Raw genomic sequence first — 16,342 nt, 5'->3', positions numbered from 1 at the left:
TCAACCTGTCTCATAATACTTTTAATCCTAACCAGGTCTCGTCCTTTTTAGTATCTATGGACGATTTGGGGCTCCCTCAACTGATCAGCAAACCCACCAACCAACTAGGTAATATTCTTGACCTCATATGCGCCCCCGTTTCCTCCATTGACATTTTGTCGCTATGTCCTCTTCCTTGGTCGGATCATTTCCTTATTCAGTTCATCCTTCCCTGACATTCCTCTAAGCCTTCAGTCACTAAACCTGCTGCCCTCAGACGTGACTGGCGGAAAATATCTCAATCGGAGCTTTCTTCAGCTCTTCATGAATGTCTCTCTACTGCTAATTCTCCTAGTCTTATGACAATTGAGAATGCCTTTTTTGAAGTAGCCGACCTTATGGCCCCACTTAAACTATCCAAAGGCATTAAGCATAGATCAGAGCCTTGGTTCTCTACGAACTGAAACTAATATAGCTGGCCTGCAGACAGGCTGAAAGGAATTGGAGGATATGCTACACCCCAATAGCCAAGCTCACCTTTCGCAACCTGCTGCTCAACTATCATCAGGCTATTCTATTGGCTAAAAAGACTTTTTTTGAGGCCAAGATTGAAGCAGCCATAAATAGACCTAAGGCCCTATTTGAACTGGTCATCTCTCTTTCTGCCCCTACCAAAACTGACTCTGCAATTGTCCCCTCACAAGTTCTATGTGCCTCCCTTGCGGCTTTCTTTTCCTCAAAAAGTGAATGTATATGTGCAGATATTGCTAAAACTGCTTCTGCTACTACTGACCGTCGGAGCCTTCCTCAGCTGGCAGTCCCTATGGCATCATGGTTGTCTTTTCCGGTGTTTTTGGCCCCTTAGATACTCAAAGCCATTCATGGCCTGAAGTCGGCCTTTGCTGCAGATGCCATACCTCTTACATTGATTAAAGACACTGCCACTGAGCTACTCCTCTGTCACAATTGCTATTAAGAACTCACTTCAAACTGGTAAAATCCCTAGCCAACGTAAACATGCGTTGGTGCTTCCTCTTCTAAAAAAAATGCCCACCCTTGATCCCAAGGTAATGGCTAATTTTAGGCCCATCTCCTTGCTTCCTTTCAATATGAAGCTGCTTGAGACCTTGGTCTCCCCTCTCCTCTTCTTTTATGGAATCCTCTGGCTTCTTCGACCCCTTCCAATCTGGCTTCCGCCCTGGAAGGGGAACCGAGTCTGTACTCAACTCTGTTATGGACGACCCTGCCCGGTTGGTTGATTAGGGCGAGGTGGGAGCGGTTCTTTTATTGGACGTATCCGCCACCTTTGATACAGTAGATCATTCCACCCTTTTAGCGTGGCTGTCCGACGCAGGCATCTCCGGTCAGGTTTTTGACTGGTTCCAAGCCTTTCTGACTGACGGGTCTCAGTCTGTGTCTCTGCCTCCTTTCCGTTCCCCTCCGGGACTGCTCCTCTGTGGCGTCCCGCAGGGATCGGCTCTCTTCTCCCATCTTTTTCAACATGCACATCCGCCCCCTTCTACTTCTCTTACTGCTGCATGGCTTCAAATATTATTTGTATGCCAATGATACGCTAATCCTGGTTCGCCTTGATCTTACCAGGGCTGATACTGCGTCTCGGCTACCAAGCTGCCTGGAAGATCTTGGCGCCTGGATGGCGACAAAATTGGCTAAAGCTCAATGGCTCTAAAACGGAGGTACTGGTGGTGGGCACCCCTAACCCCCACGCCTTTTGGATCTCTGACTTCTGGCCTGCCTCACTCGGCACGCGCCCTACACCTGCAACCTCAGTCAAGAACTTGGGTATCCTGCTTTCTTCCTGCCTTTCCATAGCACCCAAGGTGGCATCTGTATGTAAATCTAGGTATTTTAAACTGTGGATTCTACGTCCTATCAAACATTGTGCTCCTGTGGTGGCTGCCCTGGTATGAGAACCATGGACTACTGTAACTCTCTTTAATTAGGTCAGCCGAGCCTCCTCGTGCCCATATGACCCTGTTGCTCAGACAACTACATTGGTTGCCGATTGAGAAGTGCATCCTTTTCTGGTACACTGTGCTTTCTACAATCTAGGTGCCGAATACATACGTGAAAAATGTTCCCGTTATGTGCCTTTTCGGCCCTTGCGCTCTCAGTGGGCTCTTCTGATCGCTGTTCTCGTATCAGACTGTCCCGGATGGGCGGTCGTGCTTTCTCTGCGAGGGCCGCTATAACCTGGAACAGCCTTCCCTTCCAGCTCTGTGCCTGCGAAAACTACCTGACTTTCCGTCGTGATCTCAAGACCTATCTGTTTTAGTTCCCACTGCTGCAACTCTCTGTCTACCCTTGCGCCAAGATACCTGCGGGTGAACGTGCGCTTTAGAAATTCTCTAACTTAACATAACACATAACATTTTACGTTGTGGTTTCCACTCTTTCCTGGTGACAGTTGGTACACCCTCTTCTCAGTTAATGGAAAGTTACAGCTGGCTTCGCATGTGATAACTGGGCTGAGTTGCACATGTAATGAACACGATGGACACAACGGGTGGTCTTTATGCACTACTGTTGGTTGGTTTAACCCAGCGGTTCTCTGTGGTGTAACATATGTACCTGATTTTTGTAAATTGAAGAAAGCTTTTGACTGAATAGGAGTCTTCCTGAATGGGATTCTCCTGATCTTTTTACGCTGAGGTTGTGGGGGGCATAGTATGAAGGGAGGAAGGGGTAAACCATTAACGTTATGCACAGATGTTGGCTGTAATTTGAGGTTGCCTAGATTTACTAATTGCTCTTTTGTTTCTTCCAGGCTGAGAGCAACAAAGGGCGCATTGATGATGCAAACATAAGAGCCAAGAAACTCATTGAATGAAGATATGAGAGTGAAACCCTACACCTGAGAAATGTTCTCAATCAGATATGCTTCGGGGTTGGAACTATAGGGCGTCTGCTAGGATATCCTTTTCATTGACTTGGACATATTATTTCTTTTCCCAATTTCAGTGAAGCATCAGCCCAGGCTTTCCAAATGAACTATCTGGCATTCACCAGCCTAGTGGATTTTCTTCGGGGTTGTGTGCCTTTTCATACCCTGCTGCCTTCTTAAAATACCTTACTCTGAAATGAGGGTGGGTTGGATAAAGGAAGAGGAAATTATTAACCTTGTGTTACACTTCTGAATAAGTTGCCTCTTTCCATGTGGTAAGCTTGTTTCTATCATAAACCGACAAGTACTTGTATGTGGGAACGCATACATTTATTTCTTTTGTTTAAAAAATGGTTGCTCTAGAATTAATTAGAAATGGCAATCACCTTGGACCGCAACATTGGAGCAATGGGAATACATCACAGAGCATTAAATGAAAGAAAGATTGCCAAAGAACACAGACTGTTTGGGTTGCTTTTGACATTCTTAGTTACTTTTTGTTTGTTTTATCCTGGTCAAAATGCTTTTGAAAAAGGCACAGAAATATGTCAAACTATGAATCCAACACTTTGTTCTTGGTTTTTACCTCCACCTGTACAGTTAGAGATGTGAACTACCATGCAAATGAATTCATTAATAGTAAACTTTCAGTTTTCATTATGTGATTAATAGCGGTTTCTTTATAAATGTTTCCACAGTATTGAGTTTAATAAGGGGATCCACCTACAGTGAAACACTGACTGAAAGATAGGTTTTACTATTTAATTTTGAAAGAAACTTGTGAAAGATCATTAGATTGCATTAATGCTGAACGTTCCATTATTTGCTGCGTTGTAATTAAATATAAAGTTTCTCAGTGTTGGTTTTCTCCCCTTTTGAGGTACTGAGAAATGTGTTTAGTGTACCATTTGTTCTTCATATATGCCGTACTGCTCTGCAGAAACTTAATTGGTTTCAGTCCATAAACATAAACTGTGTGACCCGACAAAATCTAAACATGACAAACAACGTAAGGTGCGTTTTTTCCAAGTTGGCAAGCATGTGTACTTTTGTTCTCACTTGTGTTACGTTCTGAACAGTTCACCTTCATATTGAAAGTGAAATAGCCAGATAGGCTTTGCAAAGGGCAGCAATCCCACCCCTCGTCTTTGAGCACAGTTCCTGTACACAATGCTTTGCTTTTAGTGAACCACCAAGAAATGGTCAGGATACACCTCAAAAAAGCAAGGTCTAAAGATTCCACACGAAGTGAAATTATCAGAAAAGTAAATGATCTTTTAAATGCCTGTCGTTATTGACATGTTCTTTCTCCTCCCACTTTTGAACTGCATTTCATGGTTGCTTCTGTAGTATAATCGCTATTCCCACACATTATGTAACTGTCATCTTGAGCCTTCTATTTTTATATTTATTGTACCCCCCATACTCTGAATAAAAAGGGGCTGAAGAAACCTGTCATGAGATCCTGTCAACAATCTGTCATATTCATGATATGGTCTTCAGTATTTTGCAACTTTTAAGCTGAGTGTTGAAAATGTAATTGTTGGATGGCTGTTGAAAGACTAACTTGGCATGTGCCTCTGGTACCTCTGCTTATTTCATGATAATCAGTGAACTAACTAATTTCTCTGGGGATGCCTTTAAAAACACTTTTATTTCAAAATGAGTCTAGTTTTGTTATTCATGAGGTTGTGTTGATCATTTCTGTTATGAGCAGTGGAAGTAAATCACTGTGAAATGATTGAAGATACTTCAGTTTCAGATGTACTTTAAGGGTGTGCATGTGCACAGGGAAATGTACAGCCGACCACCATCTACCAAAAATTCAGCGGAAAGCCCATTTAGGAGTCCAAAGGGCTGCAGGGGAGTAAAAACTGAAGTCCATGTCAAAAGATACTGGCCAAAGCAATCCACCAAGGCTTAAAGGCTGGCCAAAAAAAGGGGCACCCAGCAAAGGAACCAAAACCTCTAAAATTGAAGCACAAAGACATGACATCAAACAGAGCACCGAAAGACACAGCTTGGAAAGAACAAACATACACAAAAAGGGTGTCTAGCATTAAAAAACATGATGCCAAAATAAAAGGCATCTTGAAAAAAGACAGAACATTTTTCATACTCCTACGTCCTGTCCCCTTTCCTCCATACTTGTAGGACATTCTGTCCTTCGGGACAGGACCGGAAAACTTTTTTCCAAAAAGCATCAAAATTGAACATTTTTATCCTTCTTCTCTTTTTACGTGGAGTAACCCCGCCCTCCTCAACTCCGCCCCATGCATCACCCTTCAGTCCTTTTCTGCGCGCGGTCGGGCTTGGAAGCACTTGCATCTTCAGGAGTTTTTTGTTCCCGTTGTCCTTCTCTCCTGCTCCAGTTCTGCGATCGCATAGTGCTCCGTCTATGCCGCAGCGTCTGGGATTTGTGTCCTGTTGTTCATGCGAACGTCGCTTCGCTAGGGTGGATCCTCGTTCTCTCTGCTTGGAGTGTCTCGGGCCGGACCACTGCTGGGATACTGCAATTCCCTCTCCATCCGGGCTCTCCAGCGCCGTCTTCTTCGGTGGGAGGACGTTTTTCAGCGTGTTCCTCCGCCTCATCTTCAGCTTTTCATCGACAAAAAGAAGACGCCCAGTTAGTTCCTTACTTTTTAGTGCACCCCAGCCGGTGGACTCCTTTCCGGGGTCTTCCCTGTCCGGTAGTGGCTCTAGTAGCTTTACCACCAGGATTTCTCCTGAGGTGCCTCGCAGGCCTAATAGGCGTACCAGAGTTTTTTCTGAGGGTTCCCACGACGGACCTTGCAAGACTGGAACACCTTTCAGAGGTTCACCTGTCGGGTGCTAAATGTTGGCCCAGTTCGTCTGCTGCTTTGGACACCGGGGTTCACTCTGAGGTCTGTTTCTGGAGCTTTCCACACAGACACCAGGGTACGCCCTGAGGCCTCCATTTCTGGAGCTTTCTGTACCAAGCCACGGCTTGAGGCCCCCCACGAGGGAGCTATACATACCGGGATGAAACCTGAGGTTCCTCTTCTTGAGGCTAAGGTCTGTACTGACAAAACCGATTTGTCTGGAAGGGTAATTCCTCAGTTTTCCCACACTCATTGCGGTGATACCGGTTCTTTTGAGGGGGTAAAGAGGGCGGTTATGGACCGTAACTCCTCTGTTACCGGTTCTGCCGCGGTTCCTCCTTTGAAGGCTAATGTTGGGGCCACCTCTAAGATGTCAAGCAAACATCCGAGACCCCCCAGTACCGGCTCGGCCGAGGATCCTTGTGTCAAGGGTAAATTGTTACTTATGTCTGCTGACCAGCCTGTGGAGACTATTGCCTCAGCTGTACATATGACGCAGTTCTCTTCAGGCATTGACAAAATGGCGGTCCACCCTCATGGTCCATGGCAGCCATTTTGGATGTTTCCCTTACACCTACGTTCTCGGTGGCGGGTGCTGGGAATCTTAGTTTTGGAGCAGAAAAGCCTGTTTCACCTCGGGTGGAATGTAAAAATCTGTTCCGCCCTTCTTATGACTGGTGTGCTCGGATGCCGCTGCCACATACCGTCTCGCTTCCTCCTACTTCTGCTCCGCTGATCTATGCGGACCCGATTGGTGGTGGGCCTTCCTGGCAACCATCCTCATTGCGTTCGTGGAGGTACACCCCTTATGAGAGGCCTCTGCCTTCCCCAGCACCTAAGCCTTCATCAGAGGATGTGTTTTTCGGGACATTTCAGAGGCTCATGCATTCTGACCCTATGGAGAGTACTTTAAGGGTCTTTTCAAGGAAACCTACCCTGAACCTCGGGCGCCACCTTCCACTCCAGTGGCTCCAGCGGCTCGGGCGGTTGCACCACCTTTCCCTATTGGCCCGCCTCCTGCTCTCCCTTCCCTACCCCCGTTGTCTCCCGTAGAGAAGACACTAGTAGAGTGGGATAGCACTTTAAAACTTGTGGCGGCCCAGCCATAGACCATTGATCCGTTGGATGACCCTCAAGCAGATCAGGATAGCGATGAGCAGCCCCGCTCTGTCAGAGCATTCCATGACCGGGTTCCGGATATGATGGCCCTCCTCGACATTCCAGTACCTGAGGCCCCCGCTCCGCAGGAAAGGGTGCTTTCGGGAGTGTTCACCTTGTCACCACAAGCGCGCACCGGCCTGTTCCTCCAGAAGGACATTTTGACTGAGGCCCGTAAGGTCTTGGATGTGCCCCACACCGGGCTGCATATTAATAAGGGAATCGATGCCCGTTGGCTTCACACCTCTGAGGAGATGGCCTTGGTGTCTGGTCCGCTCCCTTCCCCTTCCCTTGCACTCTCCTGCTCATAGCTCCTTGGTGGCCAGCCAGATTCTGGTTTTTGGAATTTCAGCATTTGTCGATTTGTCCTCCGATCAGGACTGCCGTTGATTCCCAACCTGCTTCACCAGTGCGATCAGCAGATGTAGCACCCTTTCCCACAATCATTCAACTTGGCGGCCCGGTGCACCTGAATTCAAATCCCTAGCGCAGTTTTTAACCTGTCTGAAGACAATATGCGCATTATCCAAGCGGCCAGGAAGCCTTCTATGAGGTCTCAGTATAGGAGCAAGTGGCTCTGGTTTTATCACTGGTGTTTAGCTAAGCAATTAGACCCCAGACATGCTACAATTGACACTGTCCTTTCGTTCATTTCTCATCCAGCTTCTTCTGGCATCCATGTCCTCTCCTGTAGGACTTGTCGGCTATGTGGTGTCCCCCAGGGTTCTTGTGTCTCCCCAACTCTATATAACATCTTCACCAAGCCCCTGTTTGATGATCTGGACCATCTAGGTATCACCTACACTAACTATGCAGATGATACACAGATCCTCCTCCCGCTTTCTGGGGATCACGTGAAGGACAGGGAATTGGTGAACAAGGTATATCTTATCATCCAGGCATGGATGGCCACTCACGGCCTCTGTCTGAACGATGATAAGACCGAGTTGATAATTTTGGGCACCCAAGTCATTATTAAAAGACTAGGCCAGGAATTCTCCTCCTTCAACATAGATGGGAATATCATCCAAGTCTCCAAGGATGTAAAAACCCTTGGATTCTATCTTGATTCCACCCTTTCTCTTGATAAACAGGTAAAATCCCTGGCCTCCTCTACGGCTTACACCTGCAAATTGATAAGAGCCGGTAAACCATTCCTTTCTAACAGTTGTTTAATCCTGGTCAGAGCCTTAATACTCTCCAGAATCGATTACTGCAATGCACTATATTCTGGAGCCAACAAAACAACAATTCAAAGATTACAAATATTACAAAACAATGCCTTGAGAGCAGCACTAGGCATACACAAAAGAACCCATATCTCATCCACCAGGCGTCATCACAAATAGCTGACCACAGACAACACAATACAACTCAAGATGCTATCTTTGACCCATAAAGCCCTCAATAACTCTGCCCCCAGATACCTGATAGATAAATTCCACAGGAGAACCTCTCTCAGCCCGACCAGAGCTGTAACTTCTAACTGTTTGATAATACCTAACTTCAGACTCACCACGATCGGGGGAAATAGCTTCCCTGTAAAGGCTGCTAAAACCTGGAATTCACTGCCACAAGACCTGAGGGGACCTGCCCTACCTTTGCTTCAGAAAAAATGTCATTCACCTCCTAACCTCTACTGACCTGAGCTGACGTGTCACCTACCTCCCATTGTAATCATTCGCGTTATACCTTAATGTATACTTCTGTAACTCCTATTGACTATACCTTTGAACATTGTATATTCTGTAATTATTTGTTACGTTCGGAGACCTGAAATGGAAACCCGCTTCAAAAGCTACTATCTCCCGGTGGATTGCCTCCTGTATCTCAGAGGCCTATACCATTCAGGGCCTTCGACCTCCGAAGGGCATTCATGCCCACCTTGTATGTGGCAAAGCGGCTGCTGTTGCCTTCCAAAAGTATGTTGCCTGGGAGACCATTGCCAAGGTGGCTACGTGGGCCTCCCCATCAGCTTCTTGTAAACATTACTGCTTGGACCGGAGCTCCAGTGCCGATGCTCAATTTGGTCAGGCTGTTCTTAAAAACCTCTTTCAGTAATAGTTTCCATCCACCCGTATTGCCTGTGAGGAGTGCTTTGGAATCTCCCACAAGTATGGAGGAAAGGGGACGGGACATAGGAGTATAACAAAGTAACTCACCATAGTGACTACCTTACTCCTAGTCCATAGTCCCCCCTAATAAGTATCCTCTATTATTGCTGAATTGGTCACAGACCTGGCGATGGAAAAGGGTGTCCAGTCATAATATCGAATACAACAAAATTTCGAATGTCAAAAAAGTCGAATCAAAAATGTCGGAAAAAAAAAGTAATTATTTTTTTTTTCGATATTTTTTTTTGGGCTCTAGTTTATATAAAAAAATAGGTAAAAACAAAAAAAAAAGAAAAAACAGGGGTTGGGGGAACCCCCCCCATTTCGAAAAAAAAACGTCATAAAAAATAAATTCGACATTATTTTTTTTGACATTTTTTTTTTGACTTTCGAAATTTTTGATTTCGAAATTGTCTATAAACCATGGAAAAGTACTGAAAGCCGATGCGCGGGGTGGAGCTCAGGAGGGCGGGTTTATGGCCGCGTGCGGTACCCCGGTACCCCACGTAAAGAGAAGGACAAACATTTTCAATTTTAATGCTTTTTGGAAAAAAGTGCTCTGGTCCTGTCCCAAAGGATGGGATGTCCTACAAGTATGGGGGAAAGGTGACTATGGACTAGGAGTAACGTAGTCACTACAGTGAGTAACTTTGTTAATCTTTCATGTCTGGAGAGACCTCGGAAACCAAGTAGCTCTTACATCACGCAAAAAGGATACATTGACTGGCTAAACACGAGTCAGGCCTCTCAAAGAGGACGACTAATACTCTTCAAGGCAGGAATAGATCTATAATCCCACAGAATGACACTTTCATGGCAGGAACACGCTTTCTACCAGTTGTTAGCAAAGGCCACTTATGATGTCAGAAAGAGAAGAGCAGATGGAACCTTTCCTTACGGGGAAGGATAACATACCTGTAAAATCCCCAAGATTAGAAGAGCAAGGTCGCACACATTTTGCATCTACCTTTACAAACTTGTAAAGCATTGTCATGTAGGATGACTAGGAGTTTTGCGATCCACAAGACTACAATAGTGAGTCTCCAAAGGAGACAGCCAACTACATGTGCATTGCCCACAGAGGATTGATTCCTCTGTGGATTGATTCACATATGGGGCATTAATAAAGAGGGCAGCAGCAATGCTTATTACCAGTTTTAACCAGGAAATAGAAGAAACATACTTTATATAGAAGACGGCCTAGAAGAGTAAAAACCAACAGCACAATACATCCACATATGGAATCTGTAAAGAGCCAACGAAAAGCCTCTACAATGCCCCTGCTATTTCTAAACCTGTTAAAACACATCAAGAAAACCAATCTAAGCCCTCCCAATCAGAACTGCTCATAATTGGGAATCAATTCAAAGCAGAATAACTGGTACACGAGTGATCTCAACAAGATGGCCTTTTAAACATGGTGTTTTCGCCGCTGATGTTTGTCAATTTTGTTTATTTATTTATTATTAATGTGTTATAGCTTAGTATAAGCTTTTCACATGATATAAAAAATTACATTTACAAAACAATTGTACTTTAAAAACAGAAAATAGTAACATAATGAGTTAACAAAGGAAATAGTAGAATAAGAGAAAGAATAAGAAGAGAAAGAAAGAAGAATAAAAGCAAAAAAAAGAAAAAATTAAAAAATAAAATCTTAACTTAAAAAGTTCAAAGTTAAAAATGTACATGTCTAGGAAAGTGTGTAAATAAGTCCTTAAGATCAATGATTAATGAGTGGTAGTTCTTTTGCATGATCAAAACTTCAATTTTGTTTATGGGGGGGCCGTGAGTATGGGTCCCCCACCAATACCCCATCTAACCCAACACCCTACCCCAAAACACACAACCCATGTGTAGTTTCAAAACAAATCTGTGGCCGTTGAAAACACAGCATCCGCAACATGATATATTAAAATGTTATGATATATTACTAATTGCGCCACCTCCTAAATAGTTACATGTCTTTATTTATTGGTGCAGGTACCCATCATGTAGATCAGAAATACATTTACATAGATTAACAAATAGATTTATTAACAATGTGGAAAATGTATTTTTGATCTACTTGACGGGTACCTGCACCAATCTGAATTGGGAAACGTGATCTATTTAGGAGGTTGTGCAATTAAGTAATCTATCTTGTTAATATGATTTGCTTACATGTATCAGACACTTTAGGTAGGAGTGTGGACGATGACCTAATGCAGCCTACATTTCTGTTCCTATATCTTGGCAAGTGAAATCATTTGGTGTTCTTCAGACCCTTTATGCCTACCTGAATTATTGGTATTAGAAGCCGGATGACATGGAGTACAATCCTCCACTATGGAGTACCCCACAGATATGGAAGGCACAAGGTTGTACCGAACAGTGGCTACAACCACGGCATACATTAGGATAGTTAATCCTGTGGTCTTTTTAAGCAGGTATGATGGCGTGTAATAGGACACTATAGAGGAATTGTTGAATGAAATGCAAGTAAGCATCAGTGGTAAATCTCAGACATTAATCAAGGAAGATAATAAAAATTAAGGCCAAACAGCTGCTAATGCTGTCATAAAAAGAAGTTTAGAAGCTGTGGAGACAGCAGGGTGCCCATTGGCACGTCCATTGGTGGTCAAGAGGTATTCTTAGCTACGTTTAAAGGCAGAAATGCATGCTTTAGTGATTAACTCAATGACGGTGAACTGCTTATCGGAAGGGTAGCAGAAACACTCCAAGAAGCAAGAGACTGTAAAGGCATTTAATCAACCCACAGAAAAAAGATTCCCATGTAGGGGATTGGGGTGTGGGGCCACGTATTCAGACACTCACTTCCTTGCCCCAATATACCAGAGTGTTCAATCCACGGAGGGCTCATGGCACACCAAGGATACTTGTAGATGCAGGGCAGCCGGCCTTACTACTTTCAACATCTAGGGTGAAGATGTAGAGGAAGAAGCATCCGACAAAACATAGATCACAACCTCAACAGTGACTACCCTAATAAAGTGAGAATCGATAACTCCTCAGAAACCACTTGTACTGAGCTCTTCTGTGGATCTAAGTATCCAAAATTTAATTAATTAAAATTGTTATTTTATTAATGTTTGTCTAAGAAAATATTCAAATGAAACATTAAAAAAGACTGTTACTACATATAATTCACTTGCGTTGTAAAAAAACAATATAATTCATCTGGTAGTTTGTCATGCAATGTTCACAGAGGGAAAAGACCAAATAGTAAACGGGAAAACAAAACTAGTTTCTGGATTTTGTAATAAATGGAAACGTCGATGAAATCTCAATATTTTTTGTTTTGGGTCAAACCCTTCTCCAGGATCCAAAGTTCATCAACTTCATATAATGATTCTAAAAAATGTGTATGAGAGCCATAAATCAGCTTGCTAATGAGCTTCCCAAATCAAAAGGAACTTGATGGATCCCACTGTTACTATAAATGCTCACCAAACTTGTAGAGCTCCACTATCTTTTTCTGCATGAGCGCCCCTTGTGCAGTTGGTGTAAAAACAATCTAGAAAGCTGAAAAGTCAACAGCCTCCATCAATTTTTGTGAAAAGATTATATACCATATATATAAATATACACCTATGCAAGTGTTGGACAATTACCCAATCAAACAGTGAAATCCTTCATGTTCTCTCGTCTATCATAGCAGATAAAGTGCATGTGTAGCCAAGTTAGACTGAAGTCATATATAATACGAATTGACTGAAATTCTAATTCCTCTAGAATGTATGCAATACTACCCTATCTACCACATCATATTCTGGCCATTTCACATTAACCCAGTGTTCAGTATTGAATCCAGCCTCGCTAGCAAAGTCCATAATTGTATTCCGGTAGGAGCAGCTGTCTCAAAACCTCAAATGGATTGTTGACATCCAACTCCAAAATGCTGAGTTTGTATATTATGTAGATTATTCTTGTTTTACAAATGCACCTGTGCCTTTTTACCAAAATTCGATGTTAGGCTGTGTGTAGCTGTACCAGCTGTGCATCTCTCTTGCATTGCATCTGTGCCTTTTTACAAACATTTCGATGTTAGTGCACCTCTTGTTTCTTGATACTATTTTCCTTTCTGGGTTGCATTTATGCCATTGTGAGTACTTCAACTAGGCCACCTTGTGAGTTTAGCTAGAACTGTGCGGTGCAGCCACTCTTCTTGCATTCCTCAACTATCCTCTGCCACCCCTATGGCTCTCTCCACCCTTCCTATTTCTTCTGTTACACTATCACCTCTCCCCCCCCCTCACGAAGTCTCGTAGAAAAAAGCACAAAAAAGACATCTTGAATGCAAACCATGGACTTCCCATCACAGACACCTACGTCAGTGCTGCCTCCAGAGAGGTTTTCACTGATATCCTCTTCTCTGTCCCCTCTCCAGATCTATGGACCCCCATCTCATCTCCACTCTCTCTCCCCTTCCACATCCTGTACCATTCATGGTGGCACAAAGTGGGAAGTGTTCTTGGCTGGCTTCCCATCCTCAAAGATCTACACACAATGCCTTTTTATAGATATAATCAGAATGATTTATACGTAGGTATCAGTACTTGTGGACGTACTTCATGCTCCTCAATCCCCCTGCACCTCGCAACGCCACACACCTGAACAGCCAAACAGCAGGTACACTTGGTGTGCACGCTGGTGTGCGTGCACAGGGGAAAAGTAGGCTTGAAGGCAAATGGGGGTGGAGCAAATGGAGCAGTCGAGAACACTGCAGGGAGGAAAAGTTTAAAAAAAAAAAAACCTATTAGCCGCAGTCAGCGAGCAGAAAGCAGCAAAGTCTCACCTAATAGTCTTTCAAGTCTCACCTAAGTAGTGAAGACAATATTTACACAAAGTGTAATACACAGAGTTTCGCCGCCTTTGCTGCAGATCATGCTTCCTCTTGCAAACAGAGGTACTTGATCTGGATGGGAAGCAAAAACCAAGGTTCAGTCAGGAGCATAGAGTTCCCAACCAAATAGCAGGTACACTTGGTGTACACATGCACAGGGGAGAAGTAGGCTTGATGGGAAATGGCGGTGGAGCAAATGGAGCAGTCGAGAACACTAGTAGTGAAGACAATATTTACATTAAGTCCAATGCATGGCGTTTTGCCGCCTTTGCTGCAGATCGTGCTTCCTCTTGCCGACGGAGGTACTTGATCTAAAGTTTTTGATTGCAAAGAACGAGTTCCATCATTACGGCATTGTAGATGGGAAAGCTCTTCCTTCTCCAAGGAATTCTCCCTTTTCTCACTTTCATCTAGAGGCTCAATGTTTTCTCTAGGCTTGACTATTGCAATAGCTTCCTCCTGAATCTACCTTCTTCCACTCTGCGATCCCTCCAGCTAATCCAGAATCGGGCAGCAAGACTTATCTTTGGCCTTAAGTCCAGGGACAGCATCTCTCCTCCCCATAAAAGTATTAATTGGCTCCCGGTTGCTGGACGGATAAAATTAAATTCTCCAGCATGGGGTCTGGCATGGATTCACATGCTCATGAATATTCCCCGTCGTCAGGCCGGGAATCCTCGGTATAGAAAAAATCAGTATCAGTTTTGTTTCTGATCTGTCTTTCTCAGTAGTAACCAATCACTGGTCTCTGGGTCATACTGCCCCCAGCCAATGACTGCCCTCTCCCTAAGCCCCGCCCCTGGCAGCCATCCTCAGATTTTTACCGCACGTTCAAGTGTTGGGAGTCCTCGTGCTTAGCTCTCGAGCTTTTGCTGCGTTTTCGCGCTTTTTTCAGGAGATTTTCTCATTTTTTCGGTTAAAAGAGCCTCAAGCTCCACCGTTTCTACTTCCGATCAACGGGGATCCGTTTCGGAGTTTTCTACGCCCCTCAAGGGTGAAGATTTAGTCGAGTTACGCTTTTGAAGGATTCCAGAAGTTCTGAGGCCTACCCCGGACATGGCCCAGGTGAAAGGGAGCTCGACGCCCGGGAAGCTTTTCAGGACCTGCCCTGGATGCCAGTTTCAGAACGTTTTCAAGGAGGACGAGCATTCGTTATGCCTCTACTGTCTCCATGAGGACAAGACGCACAAGGAAAAGGACTGCGTGTTTTGTGGAAACATGTCGGAGCGGACCATGAAGGATCGCCACCTCCGTCTCGCCAACTGGCTGGAAGGTAAGAGTGCCAGGCGAGAAGAAGAAGAAGTCCGAGTGGTCTTCTAAGTCCTGTGAGGGTGCTCCGGCGACGGGGGCCCAACAAAAGGCTAAGTACTGCGGGCACCGGGAGCGCCGAACGGTCGGGCTCCTTGGCTGCCAGGCAGGGTGCACCCTCCCCGGCGCCATCGACCACGAGCCAACGCTCTGGCTCGGGTAAGAGGAAGTCCGAGAACCCGGTGAAGCTTCTGGAGAGGCCCCGGTCGATCTCGAAGACTCCGGCAGAGGGGGAGCGAGGCTCGGACCCTCCCCCGAAGGTGAAGGCCCCAGGCGTACAGAAGGTGACGTTGGCTGTGATTCACCCTGCTAGGACCTCGATTGAGGATGTCGCGCGGCCCTGGCTCAGCCTGTGGAGGCTACACCAGTGGAGGCTCCCACAGGTACCAGAGTCTCCCTGCCACCGCGGAGGGAGTCGTCTTTCAGACCCATCGAGAAGACCCCCATGAAGTCCTTGTTGGAAAAAGGGGGGAGGGGGTGGTGGCCGTCGTGGATACGGACACGACCTCTGAAGAGGAGCTCATCCAAGTCGTGGAGGAGACCCAGCCCATCGGGAGGGATCCGGACGAGGGCGACGACGAGGGCAACGGTGACGCAGACGAGGCTCCTCAAGAGCCCTCACGCCCGTCGTTTCCGGCGTCGCAGGACACCTCGGCGGCCATTTTGTCAGCCATCCAGTACTTATGCTCGGAGATAAGGACTAGGTTGCCCCTTCATCCGAAGGAGGAGCCAGAGCCAGTCCCGACGGTGGATCCGGAGCCAGGACCTTCGGGGAGCCCACCGCCTAAGAGGAGGACGACGCATCCTAGGTCTCCTCTCCCGCCTCTGCAGCCTTCTCTGCCTTCCCCCCGGTCCACTACCCACGGGGATGATACAGGCATGGACACGACTACGACTGGTACGGATGACGACTGAGGCGACGACGGGACGTGCCCCCCGTCGCCCCCTGCCCGGGCGTCCCCACCCGACGAGATTGGACCTTCCATGCAATGATCTACAGGGCATCCAAGCTCTTCCAGCTCTGCCCCGAGGAAAAGAAGGAGGGGTTCCTCTACCAGCGGCGCGAGGCTAAAAGGAAGACGGTCCTCGCCGTACCGCTTCTAGATGACATCTGGGATGAGGGGCTCGCCCTCCTCAAGAACCCTGCCACGGCTCCTGCGAAGAGGGACCGGTACGAGAAGAAGTACCG

At 45.7% G+C, this 16,342-nt stretch overlaps 1 protein-coding gene across 2 annotated transcripts in view; it reads left to right on the top strand.

Annotated features, from left to right (window-relative positions):
* The window catches only part of LOC138527536 (synaptosomal-associated protein 23-like), a 358,067-nt gene extending 353,727 nt beyond the window's left edge, over positions 1 to 4,340 (top strand). For both annotated transcript variants that reach the window (XM_069638783.1, XM_069638784.1), the window contains exon 8: positions 2,768 to 4,340. In XM_069638783.1, coding sequence (XP_069494884.1) covers positions 2,768 to 2,830 — 63 coding nt within the window. In that variant the 3' untranslated portion in view covers positions 2,831 to 4,340. The remainder of the gene's footprint in view (positions 1 to 2,767) is intronic.
* Positions 4,341 to 16,342: the final 12,002 nt, after the last annotated feature.

This window comes from Ambystoma mexicanum, chromosome 14, assembly GCF_040938575.1.
Source record: "Ambystoma mexicanum isolate Mex_15411 chromosome 14, UKY_AmexF1_1, whole genome shotgun sequence".
NCBI classification, from domain to species: domain Eukaryota; kingdom Metazoa; phylum Chordata; class Amphibia; order Caudata; family Ambystomatidae; genus Ambystoma; species Ambystoma mexicanum.
This window is presented reverse-complemented; position numbering and strand designations above follow the sequence as displayed.